Below are 21,609 nucleotides of genomic sequence, written 5' to 3'. Positions count from 1 at the left end.
GTACTATGTTACAAATACAGTACTTACCTAAATAACTACTTGTATCTATGTAATATTTTGGTGTGAACCGTTATTCGAAGGAACTCTAATTTTATTGTAATGTTGGTTAAATATTTTAATTCAATTCTTATTATAGACATTACTTAGATAAGTTAAGGTAAAATTAAGATAAAAGTACACTTATACATACACGAGTATATTATTAAGGGGTAAAAATTAAACGAGATCATAGATGTATTTATTTTACTGGCACTTCAATTGACAACAACCTAACAAGGTTATAGGTTTAGTTAAATAGGAACCTAGAGTATTAGGCATACACACTTATAGACAAAAGTATACAAAATACATCACAATCTTATAAAATACAATTACATAACATAATTCTTTAAAACTAACCGACTAGCTAAAATAATGTTTGTCGTAAAATCTACTTTGGCATGATAAATATTGGTCAATTATTTACGTATACTTATAGAGTTTTATTTACATATTTTAATTACTTGGTCCATGACATGGCACTTGAAAAATGATACCTAGGTAAGTAGGTACCCAGTGCATTTCTGAATCAATCATTTTATCATCTCGAAGTTCTGTGGTGGGCTTCTTTGATTAATCAAAGGATAGACTCTTGCCACTGTTTAGTGTTTACCCGTCGTTCCCCTTCATTAGTGGATAAAAAGTCAAGATCAACAAATAATATTCAAAAGCCTACTGGACCAGATTGTCACAACTCACATCTCCTTATTTTACCTGAAACGAGAAAAAAAATCTTTGTTAAAACTTAAAAACAACAGCGATAATCTCAGAAACTTTAAGAACGACCATACAAAAGAGCATTGTCGCTATCTTAACAAATGAAAGAGCATTGTCGCTATCTTAACAAATGAAAGAAAGTATGATTTTTTCGTACATGGAAACAAAATAACACAAAAGAAGATAAGGTGATTAGGAGATTTAGGAGGCGGGTTAAAATCCTGCAATGGGAGCGGTCTCAAACAAATATACAGTTAGGTCTTATCTCGACTATAGACATAGCAAAATCTTAGAATTATTTTCCTCTTACCCAGTCGGCGTTAACAAAAGTAACAAACTCTGGAGAATCTTAAGATGGACTAACTTACGTATGTCACCATAGTGAAAGGTTTACCCAGTAAGAATGGTTGCCAGTCGGTGCAACGTTCCGTACGTAGGTATTTATAAAGGTAGTTGATTATGATATGATCTAAGATTTGACAACACTATAATATTTATGTAGGTAAGATTAAAAGTGATTGCTCTACCATTTACACATCATCATTACAACTCACCGTAAAGCTATCCGAGAACCCATGGTACGGATATATCCCGCCCAGGATATACTTGTAGTTGCCGTAGTGGTGTACCCTGTAGGTGCCTGACGGGGTGTCCGCGGGTATTGACCAGGTCACCTCGGCCGTGCTGGTGCCCAGGATCTTGGAGTCGCGGCGCCAGATGAACCTGGGGGTTTGCAATGGGTGGTTGAGTTGGGATTAGTTGAAAACCAATGGAAAATTGTTAGGGGTAAAAAATTTAGGTTTCATTTTTTAGCGTGTCGATTAAAAGTTGAAAGGATTAGCCAGAGGCCCATCTAGTGTAGCCAGAAAACAAAGGCTACCGAACGACATAGCTCAAAAACCTTCCAAACTGTCGCCACTGCACGGGTCCGTTATTTCACGTACTATTTCGCGTTTTTGTGATTGATGGAATGCGCATTAAACGAATATAATATCGACATCGATGACGGACCCGTGCCGCAAGACCTGAAGCATTGTGTGACCAAATTTTCCGAAGAACCTACAACTTTTTTCACATACCTAATAGATCAAAACGAACAATAATATATCAGAGATATATGTCAGAGAAGCATTTACTTGGTATCCCAAACTCTCACTCAGTTCTGCGTCTCCATAATCGGTCAAAGAACATTAACAATCAAAGAACAACAACAAGCATTTACTTGGTATCCCAGTCGGCATCAGTGGCGTAGATGGACCAGGCGTCGTCGGCCTCCGACTGTTGCTTCTCGATGGTGGCGTAGAACCGCCCGTGCCGCAGGTTGTTGCGCGGGTGTCCTGACACCTGGGGGGGGGAGATTGGTGTTATACAGGGTGTTGTAGAAGTGGTATTGTTGGTCGAAAGGGGATGACTCAGATCGTTTTTATGAAGGTTAAAGACCTCTACCTCCTTATTCATAAAAAAGTAAATGGACGCTTTAGTTATTGAACTGTTTTGTCCCTCTCTGTCAAAGAACAAATTGTTCTCTGTCTATTCTGTAGTAAGCCAATCATGATCATGATCTAACCTGAAACCCTCATTTTAAACCGTTCACAAGCCAAAATAGGCATCAGGTTTCATATCGTTTCCAAAGGTTTAGCGTATCTATGAAAGAAACTCGCTTACTGTGAAGGGTGCGCCGGACGTGCCGTATGTAACAGTAGTTGACTTTGATCCCGGGAAGAGAATCTACTTTTGAGGGAGTCTAAAACGGCCTATCAACAGTCGATTCCTCCCATAAAGGGATATCATGTCACGGAGATTTCCGTGTGCTACCACGTTTATGGGTCAATTGTCTGGCGATCATTAAAAATTCAAATTCTTCTACTTACAAACTTGGCCACCACCAGGTCGCCATGGCTATACTCCTTCTGTGGCTGCTCGAGGCAGTCCCCGAACTCCTTGCCCCACGGCGCCGCGTCCCACAGCACGGGGGGCACCAGGGTTATGAGGTTGCCGCCGAAGTCTGGAGGCTGGACTATTGCGTCGGGGGTCTTGCCCTGGAAGGATTGGGTTTTTGATTTGAGTTGATGATAGTAGTTTTATATTTGTCTTCGTTGCTAAGCTTTAAAAGCTACTACTACAATTGTCTCCATTTACTTACTCCATTTCTATATATCGAATTCCAAGATTGAATCTATGTATTTTTTTTTATTACTTTTTTATTTTATGTTTATTCAGGAAACTAACAGCGCTTATTAAACATATGTGACTTAAGATAATTAATTGTGTACAAGGCCAATAACACAGCTGTATGTCTGTATCCCACAGCCCGTAATAAACTATTGCAGGACATGAGCCTCCTCTAAGTCTACTATAGAGGGTTATTTCCATAATTTCCACGCTTGGTCGGTGGGTTGGAGATAAGTATCACACAACACAAACATTTAACATCCAATACATCTTTCACATTCATTAAAGAGAAACCTAGACCAAGCATTCTATCTATACGTGCATATTCTAATATTATGTATTATATCTACTCATCTACTACGTGGTCGGGGGGTTAGTAACAGTAAATACATATGTAAGCTTAATAAATAAATAAATAAATAGTCTTCCAAATCATAGTGTAAATAGTTATTTGTAGTTTGAACTTACCGTTATCAATGCGTCAGTCAGTTCGGTGTACTTATTCAAGTAGATATCGAGTGTATGCGGCCCGTATATCGTCGATGCCGCTTCGTATCTTTGTGCCTATAAAAATAAAATCATTTTACCATCGTAAGAATCCACGTACTTAAAGAATAGTGAATAAGTAGATTGATAGGTATAGGGTACTTCTTCTTAAAAAATCAGATTTACACGATTGATTGTTAGCTTTATTATTCTAAGACAGACCTTTCTGTGAATCATTCCAAAACATCAATAAAAATATGTTTTACTTCATCAGCCAATAATTATCTTAGAACCGCTTTTCATAGGTCTATCTATCCCAAGGACCGCAACAACGCCATCCTCGGCAATCCACCAGCCACAACCGGCTTCCTGTCTAAGCTGTTTTTTCAGTTTACTTCCAACCATAGAACCACAAAAAAGCCCCTACCTGATACTCCTCAGGCGTGGCAATATAATCACTGTAAATATTCGACAGGCCGGCCAACACAACCCGCTTGGCCTCTCCTTTGGCGGCGGTCTCGACGACATGTCGCAGTCTCCGCCCGGACATCGTGGTGAACTCGCCCGGCACTGCGGCTAGGAATAACCCCCCGATCCGGGCCACTGAGCAGGAGACTACTTGGGGCTGCCATTCGTAAGGGAACTTTGCCTGGAAGGGAATGGAAGAGACGGTTTATGGAGTGTCTTTGGAATAGTCTACCTAGGGAGAAGAAAGTCAATGAAGGCGTTCAATTTTGGGATGTAGGATATTTATGTGAGTTATTTGAGTATGTTAAGTAGTGAATGATTACATGACTTTTTAATATTGAGACCCTGATATGAAGCCCCCTATTTTGACAGTGTCGTGAATACCACATCGAAAAATAAGCATTTTTCTCTTTAGCGTGTCGGTGACAAACACTAAGGGCGCCTTCAAATTAGTCGCTAGTTGTCGCGCGCAAGCAGCGCTGCTGCAGCGCTGCAGTCGCGCTGCTGTCTAAATTCCATATAAATTATTAACGCGCGACTGCAGCGCTGCTGCAGCGCTGCAGTCGCGCATCTTTTAAATTACAAAATTTATATGGAATTTAGACAGCAGCGCGGCTGCAGCGCGGCTGCAGCGCTGCAGCAGCGCTGCTTGCGCGCGACAACTAGCGACTAATTTGAAGGCGCCCTAAGACCTGCAGGGCGATCACGAAAAATATAGAATCTAATGCGAGTGCGACTAGTGTCAACTTGACAGCACTTTCGAACACTTTTTACCTATGGAATTGACAGTTGTCGCACTCGCATTCGATTCTATACGTTAGCTCTGTTTTTCGTGATCGCCCTGCTGGTTTCTCATTATTCGGTTAGTTACAGTCTAAATCACGGATTTGCTGACGAAAAGCTAGACTACTGGTCGGTACGGTGACACCGTGGATTTGAGGATTGTCCAGTCAGATTAATTTCAGTCGCTGAATGCCCAGCATGCGATACTTGATGAGGCTTTTTCTGCATTCTGTATAGCATTGCTTAGCATTTAAATCAACATAATATTTCTCTACTCACCCGCCCAGTAGCCAACAGTATCGGCTTCGGCGCCTGGCACTTCACATCTTCCTCTGTAGGCTCTGCTATGAAGTCCCTGACGGCGTTCCACAGCGGGTTGCCGCTGGTGGTTCCCTGTCTGAAGTCGAAGGCGCCGGGCCCGTCCGTGGTGCCCGCCGCGAAGCTGTAGCCCATGGCTGGGAGGCAGCCGCGGACTTTTAGGCTCTGAATAAGGGTAGAGAAATGATGGTTATAATTACTGGTATTACTTATGATAAGATTTAATCTTAACATAATACCAGTGATCTAATTATATTTAACATCGTAATAACTATAAGTACTAGCATACCTACCTGTCTTTTTTAAAATATTTCTTAGACATATATGCTTCATACACAAGGATGGCTATTAAACTTGCCCTCACACAGCCACATGACCAATGTAGGTTTGGAATAATGCAAAATTATAGTTCGCTGGCAAATATGGACTTACTCCCATATTCATAGAACTTACAAACCGTTAGGGGGTTTGTTAATCGGCGAGTGTTTGACTTGCTATAAGTGTCGAAATTCGTTATTCCCTCAATACGGAGTTATTCTTTAAGTAAATTATTGTTGCACTTACAGTGTTGAAAGTCTGCGTTATGGGATCATACGGGGCCACTTCCTGTGTGGGCATCTCCACGAACTGGTGAACTATGCCGACCTCCCCCGTCAGGTCTTCCGCCGGACCTTTCAGGACTTCCTGGGGATATAATAAATTGTTATAATGTAAGTATAATCATGGTAATTGTGATTCAGTTTGAGACCGCGCCACCATAGAAGTCGGATAGCCGCCGCGCTACACTCATAGAACAAAGATAGTATGATTAGGCCGGTTCCCAATTCTGCCGTAAGACTGGTGGCGCTAACTCTAGATGGGTCTGGGGGCAATATTAAGGTACTTAAGGTTTTTTCTTTCATGCTTTCTGTAATAATTATGTAACGGAAAATCCATGAGTAACCTTTTCTTGTTTTAAAATTATTACCTAAAAGCTACAAAATGCTTGTAAATATAAATAATCCTCTCACCATGGCCTTCTCGAACAGCTTGGTGGCGATGATCCGCGTGCTGTCGAACATGTCCACGCCGGGGCCCGACGCGAAGCACCGCTCGTCCGGCAGAGTGCATAGCAGCTTCTCCTGAAATATACATTAATGGAATTGGAACTAGTGAAAATGGAAATAACTGGCAAAAACAAGAGTATACTAAGTATACTTTATCTACTGTTACATAGGTAATTAATTTCAATCGTGTCTTAAATCCAACACTTAAAAAAGTGTTCAGCTTAAAACTGTCACTCCGTTTTGACATTCATAGCCATAGACCAATTTACTTAGCACAACAACTTATATCATTAAATTATTACCTTCAGCTTTATTGCACACTGTACGCGACTCGTCTATGTCTGAAAATCTTGGCGTTGCACATCTTCAACAAATTAATGTTAAGTAGCTTTTATATTATGAAGCTTACGTAACATAAGATGAAGTAAACCATCAGACCTGATCACACATGCGTCCGGAGAACTCGCACTTGGGTCCTCTCGTGTTGGGAGACACGTCGCCGAGGTTCGTGGAGGCAAACGCGCAGATTATTAAACCCTGGGGAAGAGAGGAGGGTTTAAATTTGTATGCGGCATCGGTCTTTATGTACTAATAGTAACCCAACAAACATTTTACCCTCAGTTACAGCTATTTTTATAACTTTAACCTGTATAACTGTGTTATAATTATCTCAGTTCTAACATAAAGCGATAAAGATGAGTTAAAAAATGAAATTAGTCTTAACAGCAGGTTTAAGTGTTAAAATGGTATTAGCCAAAGCAATTATAATTAAGATGTTATAGGTTTAAACTGTTTCTAGAACCTAAAGCTATACAAGAGTGCTCACTGACACCTGTTAACACTTATGGTTGTTAAGTGGTTTCCTTTAATACTCATATAAATCTTTAGGTGTCATATTGACTTTAGGCTGCAGGAATTGGTTATAAAAGAGATTTTGTCAAGAGTGCAGTAAGACAAGATTCTTACAGTGTCGGAAAACTCAACAATGCAGTTTTAATCTTTAAGATTAACTTTACTTACGCTTATTGCGTTAGGCAAGTAGACTGTAAAAGTAACGGTGTTAAGCAAGACTGTGCGGATCGACTAAGACTGCATAATACCCTTGGCTAAGGGTGTTCTATTTCAAAAAGTGTAATAGATGACTTAGGTGAGTCTATATGTCTTAAATGTAAGTTCGCCATTTGCATTGGTGACCTAACCTATAAATTGCTGGGATAAACAATATTTTGCTTTAAAATACTTACTTATTTATGTGAATTTTGTCATTCCAGTCATACCAATCGATTTATGAAACTAATGGACATACAGCAAGGATACAAAAAAATACAAAATCGAGTCGTCTATTTTATATTTACTTATGTTTCATTTGAAATCCTTAATAAATTCGGAGCGCATTAAAATTGAGGTGGGAAATATGGTATACATTACAGTAAAATTACAATGGCATATTATTTTCAATTCACAAAACATGTTAAGTCAAGTTAATATATTATATTTACTGGTATTTATTATTAATCAATACTGTCGCGTATGATTGCTGTTGACACTATTATTTTCAAAGACATACAACTTGTATGGTAAAAGTGTATTCGAAAAACGGTAACATACTCACTTAACCCTTTTTTACCAAATAAATAAGAGTCAGGGAGTCAAATAACCATTCTACAACTACAACTATACCGGTAAAAGTTCTAGCTGAGAGGGATTAAACGCTCTTCAATAGTAACTTTAGCACTTCAATGACACCGTACTAAAGGCTTTCTATAACTTAAACACTTCAATGACACCGTTTTACAGACTTTCTAAAGCCTTTACTCTCAAAATCGTGGGCCTCTTTCGTGGTTATAAGTGAGTTAGAGCACTCTCCTACACTCTTATACAGCTTTGTCTTAACACTTTAATTTTCGAATGGAACCATTATACAAGTTATATGAGAGTTTTTTTAACGCTACGGTGTTAGTTGGGAACTAACCAACGCTGATAAGCGCGGAAGGGAAATGCTTTAGAGAGATAGGCCTCACCTAGGTTCCATTTGTTTAAGAGTAGATGATGAATAAAATACCGATCCCAAAAAGTACAGCTGACCCCTACCAGTACTTACATACCTATTTACTAGATTACTTATAGATATCTAGTGTATTGTTACGCTTGCATGCATAAAAAACATCTTAATTAATAAGTTAGCTAATAACGATAACGTTATCGTAACAATATTGGAATTTAATAGAAATCTTCATTGAGGCCAGGATTTGATTAGCTGGTAGATAAATGTTCATGCTCTCATTAACACTAACGCTAGGAAAAATACGGATTTAGATTTAACAAGTTTTTCCAACTAAGGGTACTCTTTTGCTTCTCTATAGAGCTACGGCTATGTCAACATAGAAACATAAAATTCCCCATATACATCCGATGCTAAAATACCGCAGCTCGCAGAAAAATTGCCTCTTCCAAGACTGCGGGGCTATTCGGTCGGGGACATACCGCACAACACCTTTTGACGACCCGAGAACAAAAAGTGCCGGGCCGGGGATCAAACCCAATACCTTTGGAAAGCCACTAACCACTACACTTTACAATCCCTAAAACTCTTCGACCCAAGACCTTTCGCACAGCAGAACCTTTCACACACCATCCCCAAAACTCGTCCAAAACTCAACAAACCTTCCCAGGCAGCGTATTCCTCCCATTGAGCTCCTTCTCACACAGCACCGAGGCGTAGCCCACGTTGTCGGAGGACACCAGCGTGTTGGTGTTGTTCATGCTGGTCGGGTGGACGGCGAACCAGCTGACGGCGAGCAGCTGCTGTCTTTAGAGCTAAGGCCATGGAAACATAGAAACTTAACGTCTCCCATATACATTCGATGCTAAAATACTAAACGCCAACGCGCAGCCCGCAGGAAATTTACCTCTTCCGGGACCCCAATCGAACCCAAGATGACCTTTATCATAGCAGTCAGGGCCACAACCACCACACATCACCCAATCCCCAAAATCCTCAATAAAACCAGCACAAACCTTCCCCGGCAGCGTATTCCTTCCATTTAGTTCCTTCTCACACAGCACGGAGGCGTACCCCACGTTGTCGGACGACACCAGCGTGTTGGTGTTGTTCATGCTGGTCGGGTGGACGGCGAACCAGTTGATGACCCCGAGCAGCTGCTGTCTTTAGAGCTACGGCCGTTGCAACATAGAGACAACATCCCCCATATACATCCGATGCTAAAATTCCTAACGCAAACGCGCACTCTGCCGCAAATTAACATCATCCAAGACTACGGCAGGCGGGTTGAACATATCGCATACGTAACCCTAGAATTAAAGTGCCCGGCCGGGGATCCAACCCAAGACCTTTGGCACAGCAGAACCATCCACCACACACCATCTAATCCCTAATAAAACACTCCATAAAACCAGCACAAACCTTCCCCGGCAGCGTATTCCTCCCATTGAGCTCCTTCTCACACAGCACCGAGGCGTACCCCACGTTGTCGGACGACACCAGCGTGTTGGTGTTGTTCATGCTGGTCGGGTGCACGGCGAACCAGTTGATGACCCCGAGCAGCTTGCTGTCTTTAGAGCTACGGCTATGGCAACATAGATACAACATCCCCCATGTACTTACATGCGATGCTAACGCAATCACGCAGCCCGTAGGAAATGAGCCTTTTCAAGACGTCGGGGCTATTGCAGGCGGGTTGAACATATCGCACAACAGATTTAGAGGTATAACCCGAGAACAAAAGTCTGAGGATCGATCTGTTTGGCACAGCAGAACCACCCACCACACACCATTCCCAAAACTCTTCCAAAGCTCAACAAACCTTCCCCGGCAGCGTATTCCTCCCATTGAGCTCCTTCTCACACAGCACCGAGGCGTAGCCCACGTTGTCGGACGACACCAGCGTGTTGGTGTTGTTCATGCTGGTCGGGTGGACGGCGAACCAGTTGATGACGCCGAGCAGCTTGTTGTCTTCAGGGGAGACGAAACGGACCTGGGCCAGGGTTTTGTCCACGTTGTATTTGTATCTGGGGGAGGAGTTTTGGTGGTAATAGCGATGGAATGGCAGTGATTGATGATGGATGATCTTGATACGGAAGACAGAGCGTAAGAATTGCTAAATAAAATTTAGTTTATTATGTTACAAATTTAGTTATCGTACAACAGGAATACTTAGATTTAAGTATTCCTACAAGTATCAGATTGTACTCCTGATAATCGCCCTTCATATTGAGATTGTCATACAACAGACATCTGCACAGGAAAACTAGATAAAGTAATGGGAAAACCTAGATTTACTTAGTTACTAGATTGTAGTGATCAAATAAAATTACACTAAGTAAGTATATATTACGATTCTTGTTAAACATGAAGATGGCATTGGTTGGAAAATGGACATGCAATAAACGAGTTTATCTACGTCGATAAAGATGCCATTATGCAATACGGTCAGGCCATCCCTAAACTAAATACTTACATCATGGTATATTACACCAGTTTTCCTGTACCTCCTGTAGGTTGGCTGGTAGAAAATGCTCTTAGCATTAAGCTCACCTTTTGTACATTTATTTTATATTTGTGCAATAAAGTATTAAATAAATAAATATAGGTATATATCTTTAAGGAGGTATAAAGATAGCTTTATTTGTACACAAACAAGATACAATTAGTTATATAGAACATGTAAATAATAGTTAAGTACGTACAAATAGTCTTGTTCTTGTCCCTATTTTTCCTACAACTGTGTCGTACCTTTCCCGTTCCTCCAGAGGGTTGAATATGTAAGCGCTGGGCGAGCGGTTGATGTTGGCGTCTAGGAGCTCCCCTTCCGCGTACAGCGCGCGGGCTGACTTCATGCTCATATGCGCCTTGTAGATGCTCTGTAAACACAGGAATGGGAGATGGAGACATTGAGGAAACCAGCAGTAATGTGACAAAAGAGAGTAAGTATAAGTATTTTAATGCCTGCACCACAGACGTCTGTGGCCGGTGTGGATTGCACGCTGGAAAGTTGAAGACCTTTTCACCTATTTTCATTAAATTCTGCCGATTGTGAGCTCATCAAAAATATAAACTCGTACATTCTTTGTAAGTCACAGACACGTTAGGTATTACTTATCATCAGCCCGTAATCTTCCACTGGTGACCATAGGCCATTAAATCCCCCATCTTTCTACCGTGTTTGTGTCTAACAAGAATAACCATCGTAATGGAACCAAGTCCTACCTTAAAGATCCCATCACAGTACGCCACGAAGGTCTCCTTCACAAACCCCAGGATGGGCAGGTCAAAGAGGAAGTCCATGAGGAAGCCCCCGGCCGTGGAGTGCGTGTGGGTGCCGCTGATGATGACGTTGGCTTCGGTGTACAGGGAGCCGTAGCGCTTTTGGAGGCGACGGAGCACCTGGGGGTTGAGGGGGGTTTTTAATGGTGATATATACTTAGGTGAATCGTAGATGATTCTAAGTCGGGCGCCTTTCGAGTAAAGTGTTCATTGCAAAATGGACATTAATTTTATTGCCTCATTCTAACGAACTTTTATCTACTTATTGCATTTCACTTATTATTAAATTTAATTTAACTCAAAAGCATTCATTATTTATCTAATATATACAGGGTGTATAGGATCTTACTCGTACGTACGGTCATGTGCAGAGAAACCTGACCGCCCTCTCATAGTAACAATTCTTCTGAGAGTGGTCAGATTTCTCTGCCTCTCTCTTAATAAAATAATCAGCACTTAGGTAAAATCACAATTCACAGCTAGTCCACTGGATTGTTTTTATCAGCATGCCATTGAACTTTAAATTATTTCTAGAATTCATAACCATATCTTTATGATGCATTATTCATACAATAACATGAGATTGTGGTCACTTTAATTTTGTCGGTCCACGGTCGTTTAAATAACCTAGACCTACATTGTATCAAATTGCAGTTAACAGAGGCTTTTTAAGTCTCACTTAGTAAGTTGCTGTTATGTAAAAGCATTCATAAACATGGATGCAGTAGGTAGATTAATCAACATGCCATCTCTAATTGGATATCGCTGTATCGAAAAAGTACGCAATAGGATACGCATTTAATTGCACCTAATTGGGCATTAGTCCTTCTTACTATAAATCATTCGCCAAAGCACATAACTAACTATGCCCAGCTCCGATTACCATTGTGACCCAAAGCAACACATGCATGATCCGGAATAGGAGTAGCCAAATCATAATAGCTCTAGCTTGATGAAATACAAGGTTTCGGAGTACTTAGAGTATTCTATCTCGTTGCATCACATCCCTCCGGAACGTATTATTTCGTCGTGTGGTACTGGTGTATAGTCTGGGGCAAAGAAACATGACCGGTCTCAGAGTAACAATGCTACGGTGCTACCTGACACGGTTTATGTTTCTTTACCCGAGACTGTACAATAGATCTTACCTAATCATTTCGTTAATCGCAATTAGCACCTCTGCAGAGGTGTCTCTTGCAAATACATATGTACCTTTTATTGTATATTATATATTAGCAACTCTCACCTCTTTCCGCACTCCATTGGCCATCATAGCCGCATCGACGGAGACAAAGACGAACCGTCTCCCGTCCTGCTCGATCACGAAGGCCCTCGCGAACTGCCGCAGGTGGATGCCCTCGCCCTGTTGCTTGAAGTTGGCGTAGCCCATCTGTGGAGGGAATGGTGGTGGGTGAAAGCGGTTCAGACTCGTCATTCGTAGAGGAGTACCCACTCAGCTGCCGTTACACAGGTTCAATATCGACGTAGACGTAGATAAACGTTACTATATCGCGATTCGCTAATTTCGATAATTACGGTGATGCGATTGGTGGATTGCGCATTTATGAATTTATCGATGTCTATGTCACAGCCGCAGCCCCACAATTTGGGCCGTAGCGGATACCATAGTCATCTGAGCATGCCCTAAGTAAATTTTTGCTCAAGATACTGTAAGAGTCCGATAACGCTTTGCAATATGATGTTTATTTTCTTTAACACCAACAGTAGTTGTAATGAATAAAATACAAAAATAACTGAAATTAGTTACTTAAAATGGTCTAACTACCTACCTAAGTATATTTTCAAAATAAATTATATAAAATACTTACATAAAAGTATCATAGATTAGCAGCATGGCCAATTAATGCATGGACTTGAATAAGATTTAGGTTAGACCACCGTTTGTGACAAAAATTTCAAATAATATTTTTTGCTCTTATAAAATAAAAGCTAATTTAGATTCGATTTCGGACTTTAGAATTAAGGTTTGTACAATCGCGAAAAATACGTCCTCCATTCACAAAGTGTATCAAACATCGTAGGGTTGGTAACAATGGTAATATAACTTTTAGTACAGTAGGTCACATAATATCTTTCAGTACAGTCTGGGGTAAAGGAACCTGACCCATGTCAGAGTGAAATTGCGACTTCCTGTATTCGTTAACTTGCTAGTATTCATTCATTTTACATTCATTTAATTTTTCTCTCATCGTTTTATTTCAAAGTTTTGAAAATACCTGTACTTATAGGTATTTTAGTTCTATTAATGTACATTTGGATAGATTGTATTGTAACATTTGTAACTATCTATTTATCTAAAGACCCAACATCAGCTGGACTTAGATCTTTACATACACTTAAATGTATTTCATAAACAGCCAACCTTGGCAAGTGTAGCCTCGAGGTGACTCAACTTTAATATTCTTGTTTATATTTCATTTCAACTTGAATGTGCACAAGCTACACCGTATTATTAGAATGTATCACAGATGGGTCAAGGAAAAGGATACTTAATAAAAAAAAATCTCGATCACAATAAAAGTAAATAAATAGTTACCCCCAAATTCAAAGAGCTCTTTGACACTTTACAATAGCCTTAAAATTGACGTTGCCATATAGGTACGAATTTCAACCTTTTCACTGACGTAAAAAGTCGAAACTCGTGTGTTTCAAAGTGAATTTTAACCTTGTTGTAAATTTACAATACGTTCTATGAATTTGAGGGTAAGTACTTAAGTAAATCAATAGCACAATCAAAAGTACCCGATGTCGATATCAATGAAAACTATCTATTAATAACCCGTTTGTCCAGTTATGTACACAAGTACAATTATTTATTATTATAATATGTAGGTATAAGTACAGTTGTACCAAAGTAAGTAGTTATTAAATTGTACAATCGTTATGTAATATTATTACTTAGTTATTTTCACGATACGAGTAAGAAGTATTGCGTCTGGAATTTCTGGATTAATGTTTTCCAATTTCTCTAGATAACGTTTAATTAAAGGTTGACTGAAAATACGATTAATCAAATCTGCTGAAAGAGTTCTTTGCGGACAGTTGAAACGATAAATAAATGTATTATTATTATTATTATTAAACTCTTTATTGAACAAAATAAATTGTTACAAAGGCGAACTTAATGCTAGCAGCATTTTCTACCAGTTAACCTTTGGTGATGTTGAAAAAGTGATTGGTAGTGCTTACGATAGAAGATGGTCTAAATTGAATACCTAACCAAAATATTAATATAACTATACCAATACAATATAAGTAAATAATTATATACATGATACATACATACATATATTACATACATACACATATACATACATAAACTTAAAATTACTATCATCATCATCACATAGATAGGGATCAGTTAAGCTGAATGTTCTGCTCTTGGAGGTAGTGGAGACGAACTTTAGATTTAAAAAGATCTATAGACTTAGTTTGCCTTATATCCAGTGGTAACTTGTTCCACAAGCGAACCGCTGTCACAGTGAAAGAATCAGAATACCCTGCCGCATTATGCTCTGGGGTACGAAAGAGAAGATTGCGACTTGACCGTTGAGGACGGTCAGAAAAGTCGAAGAACGTGAAGCGTTCTGTTAGGTAGGATGGGGCACAAGAATTATAGACTATACTATGATGTAAATACTTTTAATTAGGACCAAGACAGTGTGATACTTACTAATATTATTGATATCTATATTTCATGTATAAACGTTTAAATAAATAAATAACTACCTATTTTATGCTTTTAAAAATACCTTAACAACAAGTGAACTCTTTGAGTCTGCAGCTGTGTGGACTGTGAGTCTGTGACCTACTTTGGGCGACCAGTCTCATAGAATTTCTAAAAACAGTAGCTCTCCGTGTCGATGACCATTATTAGCCACCGCAATGTTTTGATGAACTTGAATGACGGTGAGATTACAAAAAAAAGAAGCCATATAAAATTGGGAACATTCTGAAAATCTAAGGTCCGGTAAGTCCTATGTCGTTTCACTGTACCTAATTAGTAAATAAGTATTGTTATTAAGTACTTACAGCATTAAATTTATAAAATATTTTAGAATATCTAACAATGTGTAAGTATGTAAGAAGTACTTACTTACCGATAACATGTTAATTGTTAGATTTGTTAGGTAAGTACCTTAGCATGTTTTTAACCACAACCTTAACTCGTGGTTCAAGTGTTAAGTACTTTACTTTGTTTGGTACAATACAAAAAAAAAATAATGAACATCCGCATGACTTTCATTATTTTTGTGTTTCGAGATCCATGGTTCTATGCTACCTTTGCCAAATTTATATCTGTTTGTACTTGTCTGATGGACTGACATGACTTATTTATTGAGTCATGGTTCTCATTATGGCACTTCCGCAAGGATACATGAGACTTTAGAAACAATAACAATGGGTTTGCCACATAGAAGTACATATAGGTATCCCCATTTCCTTAACGCATACCTACCTACTAATGCAGTTGCATGGTATGTAAAGAGACGACCACGCAAGTAATTTGCACTTCCTTATTAATGTGAGTTCAATAAGATAATACCTGCTGCATCGTTCGTGTCTCTGGACTGTGGAGGTTTTTATTGGTATGAGGGACTCTGACCTCAGACATAGTTTAACAAACTAACAAACAATAAATGTTACTTACGAATACATGAAAAGACTAAAAGGTCACTCAACTATGTACCAAATAAAATAATGATATAGGTACAGTATGGGACAATAAACCTGACCACTCCGAGGTTATTTTCGGTCCACTCTGAAAGGGGTCAGGTTTCTTTATGCCTAGACTGCCTAGGTGCCTAGCCTTCCCTACCTTTGACAGATAAGCACTGCTAAAATAGGATTGTTACACGATTGTTGATTGCAAAGTGTCAGTGGTGGTGCAGTCAGTTACCTTTTCCTTTTATACATAAGTACAATATAAATACTTACATACAAACAACCATGCCATGAATAACAATGATAATGTTTACTATCGTTATCTAGAGTACCTAGGTAGTATAGTTATCTGAATGCGGAACAGACAGTTGGTCACTAGGCTTAGGTCTTGCAACCTAGCTCACACCAATCATCTGTGGGAATAGGTTCTACAATAGGTTACGAAATGTACTTAAGTAATTGTGCAACTAGGTCTTAAACTCTGTAGTTACTGATTATTACATCTTTTCAGGACCACATTTCTTACAGACTCGTACATAGATCGGATTATCGGCTGCATTACTAAGCCCTTCATCATGGAGATAGGCCTTTTCCAACGAGAGTACCAGAGCACTCTGACCTCTGACTTCTTCATCCACCCACTACCGCTGGCGTTTCAGTAGTCTTTACTGTAGTCTCCAAGCTTCTACAATATTGGTATCGGTTATTCCGCAGACACGTTGGCTGTCAGTGACTAACTCTGGAGCTGGGCTGGTGTTAGTCGCCGGTGTCGAAAGGATTATCCAGTCAGATTATCAGTCGTTGACTGCCCAAGTAAGCAAAGTATACAGTTGATACGTCATTCTATACAGCTCCTTTGATGCACCCTACGTTTCCACTGATGCCAACAATGGAACTTACAAACGTGACTTCAGCCGGGGGTCCCGTGACGTCAGCGATGCCGGTGCCGACGCGCAGGGCGGGGCTCCGGGCCCATGACGTCATCAGCACCACGCACAGGAGGAGCAGACGCATGGTGGTGCTCCTGGAATAGATGGACAAGTGTGAGGATTAGTGATTGGACGGTAAAGTTCATGCACTGTACCGACTTCTAACAATGCAATCGATACGCTGCGCTGTTATCTGACATAAATGGTATGGATCTTTAGTCATTTATCTTACACTAAGTATATTGCTCATGTTTGATGATGGAAGCAGAACCTACTAATTCTACCTGCTAATTGAACCTACTATACGTCCCTATCAATTCTAAAGGGGGCCTGTCTCCTAGATGGGCTAGTGTAAATATAACACGTCATAATCACGACGGATACATTTCGGATGCTTTAGAACTTTAGATTGTCTAGATGCTTATTTATCATGCCCACATAAGGAAATCCAACCGATATAAAGGAGAGCATTCATAGACCATGTGTACAACCTACCTGCCCAGTGATTGGTCACTGGGCCAGTCACCCAGTATGAATCAGTTCAGAATGCGTCGCACGCGCAGCCGGCCACTGACCAATGACATTGAATGCTCTTCCGTAGAGTGGCTTCCACTTGGAATAATTGATGCAGGAAAGTATGAACATAGCCTTGCTTCAAATTATTTAAGTGCGGAAATAGTTTTAGTTTTAGGTTAACTTTTGGGTAGGTACTTAGGTAAGTATATTAAATTGTAACTAGGCTGCGAGTTTTGAACTGGAGAATAAGAAGTTAAGTACTTATTTAATTACCTAGACATTATTTAAATGTTTAGAAGTCTGAGACAAACCCTAATCTGAATTGTAATATCACAGTTATAAATACTTAATGCTACTGAGATAGGTCAGATTTTACTGCCCCGGACTGTACAATATATTTTCAAATATTTTATCACAGAATAATATAGGAAGATAGGAACTAGTTTTATTATTTGTAGTAAGTATTAGTATTATATTATTTTATCATCATATATTATAGTACCTACTCATACAAAGATCAGTGTGTATGGTAGTAACCTATGCGTAAAGGTCTCGAAAGGTTAACCTGTATAACATGGGGAAAGACACATTTTCTTACACAATAGTTTGTGTAACTCTGGCAAACCTGAATCTGACGGAATATGATTCTTCAAATTTCAAAATATGCAAATACCCACCTCTACCTACTTACAGTTCGGTCCAAACAACTACATTGTTCCTAAAGTTAGCTGAGAAATTACACTTTTGTGCTTTGTCAAAGTAGCCAACTGACTAACCAATGTAAGAACGTAGGTACGGTGTACAAAAATGGGATACGGGTGCGTAGGGTCAGCGCCTGTTGGCGGCTATGCATTAGTTAGATCACCAACCGTACTGCTACAAAAATATCTAACAGTACCGTTTATTTGACATAGTTACTATGATATAATATACTCTGTCTATATCAGGAACGCCTATTAAAATCAGACTGAAAAAAAAATAAAAAAATATGGGTATTTTCCAGAACGAAAGCTAAGAAGCCAACTACATTTTAATGGCTATCGAGTGTTAACTAGCACAATGACCCTACCATAAGTAACTCTTTGTGTAGTGCAGTTAGTATTAAAATATTGTTCAGACAAGTTAGTTAAGTACCTAGTTTACTTTGTGTAAGTTAATAAAATTGAAATACCTAGACAGTAGGTACCTATATTTTACATATCCTGCGTTATAATGACATCATAGCTAGTAAGTACCTAACTAAATAAATCACGGCTATCTAATTGATATTCAAAGACGTGGGTTCAAACATCACTAATTATAATTAGATCCAACCTCAGGATGGTTATCTATCACATTATGGGTATAATAGGTAAGTACCTGAAACCGGATAAATATAAAAAAAATCTTTTGTCTCTTAGGACCTTTTTTCATAAAAGAATTGAGTATTGTAGTATTGCCCCTGAATCTATTAAATAAAAAAGATTATATTTATCCAATATTTTAAAAGTTATTGCCGTGGTAAGTCTAAGTATCTTATTTAAATAATTCCGGGATAACAGGGAGCCTATGTACTTACTCTCCAGAGTCTTCAGATGTGCAGTATTAAATTGTATAGCGGTAATTAGTTAGGTATATAAACTTTTTAAGGCGACTAGAAGCTCGGGGGTAACTGCTAAAAATAAATATTTTTTGTTATTTTTTTTGATTTTGCTATATCAACGGCCAGCTGGTTCGTTTATAATGCGAACTACTTAGGTACTTATTATTCTTATTGTAGTATACAAAGAGTTTGCACACCGAATGGATTTCACGGCTGGCTGGCTGTTTGAAACACATTAAAAAGTTTTCGACACGCAATTTGGCGCGAACTTGAATGAGGAAGCAGTGATTGTGCAATAGACCTTGAACTTGGTAGATATTCTCTTTGCGTGTGGTCTCGGTCTATAACTAGTCTCGTCTCATTTAATTCAGTCTTTGTACTCTCTCAGAAAAAATAACACTGCCGTGCTCCGGAGGCCGAGGGATAGAAATGATAGAATCGGATGGATAAAAGTATTTTTTTATTTCAGCCCATCTCGCTGCGGAACCATCCCCCCTATAATTTATAAATACGTTAGCTAAAAGTACCGGTTATCTAAAATTTAAATCGGTTCAAAAATTTAGAATATTACTACTAGTAAGTACTATTTTAATATAAGTAATTACTATTTCAATATAATTAGGTACTATTTTAATATAATTCAGATTACTACTTGTACAAGAGCTGTTAGTTTTATGTCTATGTTTGACACGACCAATTTATGAATGTTTTGAAACATTTTTTTTATGTCAAGGAGTGCAACTCACGAATCGCGATGTTTCTGAATAAGGCCGCAAGCAGCTTTGCTAGGTTTTCCATTGCCACTTGCAAATGCCAGCTGAATGAAGTGTCCAAAAACGACTTTTTTATAACTATGTTAAAACGTAGGTAACCTCTATGTATTTTTTGGATTGCATTATAACGACGTTGTTCATAACCGGCAGACTAACCCTAAAGCACCCTATTATATTCTGTCATCTGTGATTCGATACCCTTCTCATGATACGATACCTAAGTACTTAGTTATGGTTTCGCGGAATTCACTAATCGTGCAACGACGGCTGGTTGGCCGAAATAGTATATATAGGATTTCTCTGATATCATGGTTGGTTTAAAAGCTGAATTATAACGAAAATTTTAATTTACCTAGCTTTAAGTAGGTTACCTATCAGAAAAAAATCGTAACTAACTCTGTCGTCAGACCACACACAGCACTCATACTCATTCATACCCTACCTTAAGTGTCAAGAACCGGAGTTTTTCTCTAATCTCTCTCGCTTTCACACTGCGTCGGAATAATAATTCATAAGTACTTAACTGCTTATTATTATTACCTAGGAATATAAGTAGTTATTCCTATGTCTATGACTGACTAAGTTGCTTTGTTTACAAACATTTTGTAAACAAAGCAACGTTTCGTACGATAACGATAAGAAGACACTTTCACTATTCGCAAAACTCTGCGGCGAAAAGCGAATACCTACCTACCTATTTTAAAACAATAACAAGTTGTTATTGACAACCCATGTAAGTAAGTATTTTTTCACAATATAATTAAATTATGAACATTAAAATATTTAAAATAGAGATGGGCCCATACCTTACGTAGTTGAATGCAGCTAAAGTTAGTTTCGTACCCCTAATACCACCGCATTATTATTTTTAAAAGCACAAGGCACAAGGAAACACTGGCACTTAGAAAAAGAAACGTCACATAAATCCTGAAAAAAGTTTCGATGTGTTGAATAGTTGAGGTCCGAATACGTTTTACTGTTCGATCTAATTTACGATCGAGAATTTAAGTTTAATGGTCGTCGTGTGGGCATTCGCGTGCGACCTTGTCCGTACTCTTGGGTTGACTGCTCTTTTTACTCTTTGGTTGACTGACTGGCTGGCAGCCTGGCATTACAATATTGCAATATGTGCAATATGTATTAGGATAGGTACTCTATGATGACTGGACTGACATCTGGCATGGCTCTGTGGACTCTATGTCGGCTTCGAAAGCCGAGTCCTATTTTATGTTGGTTTGGTAAATAAAGTACTATAAAGTCTCCTGCCTATGTGAATACATAAACAGGTAACTATGACGGTTATTCATTTGCAATAACCTGATGATTAGAAGTGGATTGAAATGGTAATATATTTATACTTTTACCTAGCGCTTTTACGCACAGATGAGCCCAATATATTGCGATGATACGTAGTTATAGTCGTACGACACGGTGTGCGGTAAAGAAATAAACTAACAGCATTCAAAATTCGCGCCAAGGCCGCTTCCGGTGACATCTATTTAATACTTGAAGAACCACAAATTAACTTTCCCTGCTTCAAGATATTGCCGTAAGACTAAACTAGATGTCGCTAGCAGGCACACCAAATTATTTGTTTTATATTTTTATAAACGATTTCTCACTAGAATACAATTATAAATAAAGCTTTAGTTTTTCAAGTTTGTATTAGAAATAATATTTTTATGTATAAGTTCGATTTCAATGAAGTGAGCAATAAACATGGCTCAAGCATGAGTCCTCGTTTCCGCGCGCGCCATTTTAAAATTCAGACACCTGCTGTGCTGGGTGACGCTAGTTTCCGTTTGAGTGA

The 21,609-nt window shown here is 38.9% G+C and overlaps 1 protein-coding gene across 2 annotated transcripts; it reads right to left on the bottom strand.

Annotated features, from left to right (window-relative positions):
- Positions 1-229: 229 nt before the first annotated feature.
- On the bottom strand, positions 230-20,883 carry LOC119694041 (neutral ceramidase). Of its 2 annotated transcripts, none has more exons than XM_048624371.1 (16): positions 20,606-20,883; positions 16,900-17,023; positions 12,560-12,703; positions 11,257-11,433; positions 10,783-10,910; positions 9,854-10,058; positions 6,468-6,566; positions 5,994-6,104; positions 5,548-5,667; positions 4,945-5,148; positions 3,842-4,063; positions 3,397-3,492; positions 2,628-2,795; positions 1,979-2,100; positions 1,311-1,479; positions 230-753 (listed from the first exon to the last, which is right to left on the bottom strand). In XM_048624371.1, exons 2-16 carry the CDS (start codon positions 17,011-17,013, stop codon positions 745-747), a joined length of 2,088 nt encoding a protein of 695 aa, XP_048480328.1. In that variant the 5' UTR covers positions 17,014-17,023; positions 20,606-20,883; the 3' UTR covers positions 230-744. The 2 variants fall into 2 exon arrangements, with proteins under 2 accessions (XP_048480328.1, XP_048480329.1); XM_048624372.1 differs by lacking the exon at positions 20,606-20,883 and adding an exon at positions 19,773-19,834.
- Positions 20,884-21,609: the final 726 nt, after the last annotated feature.

Source organism: Plutella xylostella, chromosome 12 (genome assembly GCF_932276165.1).
Source record: "Plutella xylostella chromosome 12, ilPluXylo3.1, whole genome shotgun sequence".
NCBI lineage: Eukaryota > Metazoa > Arthropoda > Insecta > Lepidoptera > Plutellidae > Plutella > Plutella xylostella.
This window is presented reverse-complemented; position numbering and strand designations above follow the sequence as displayed.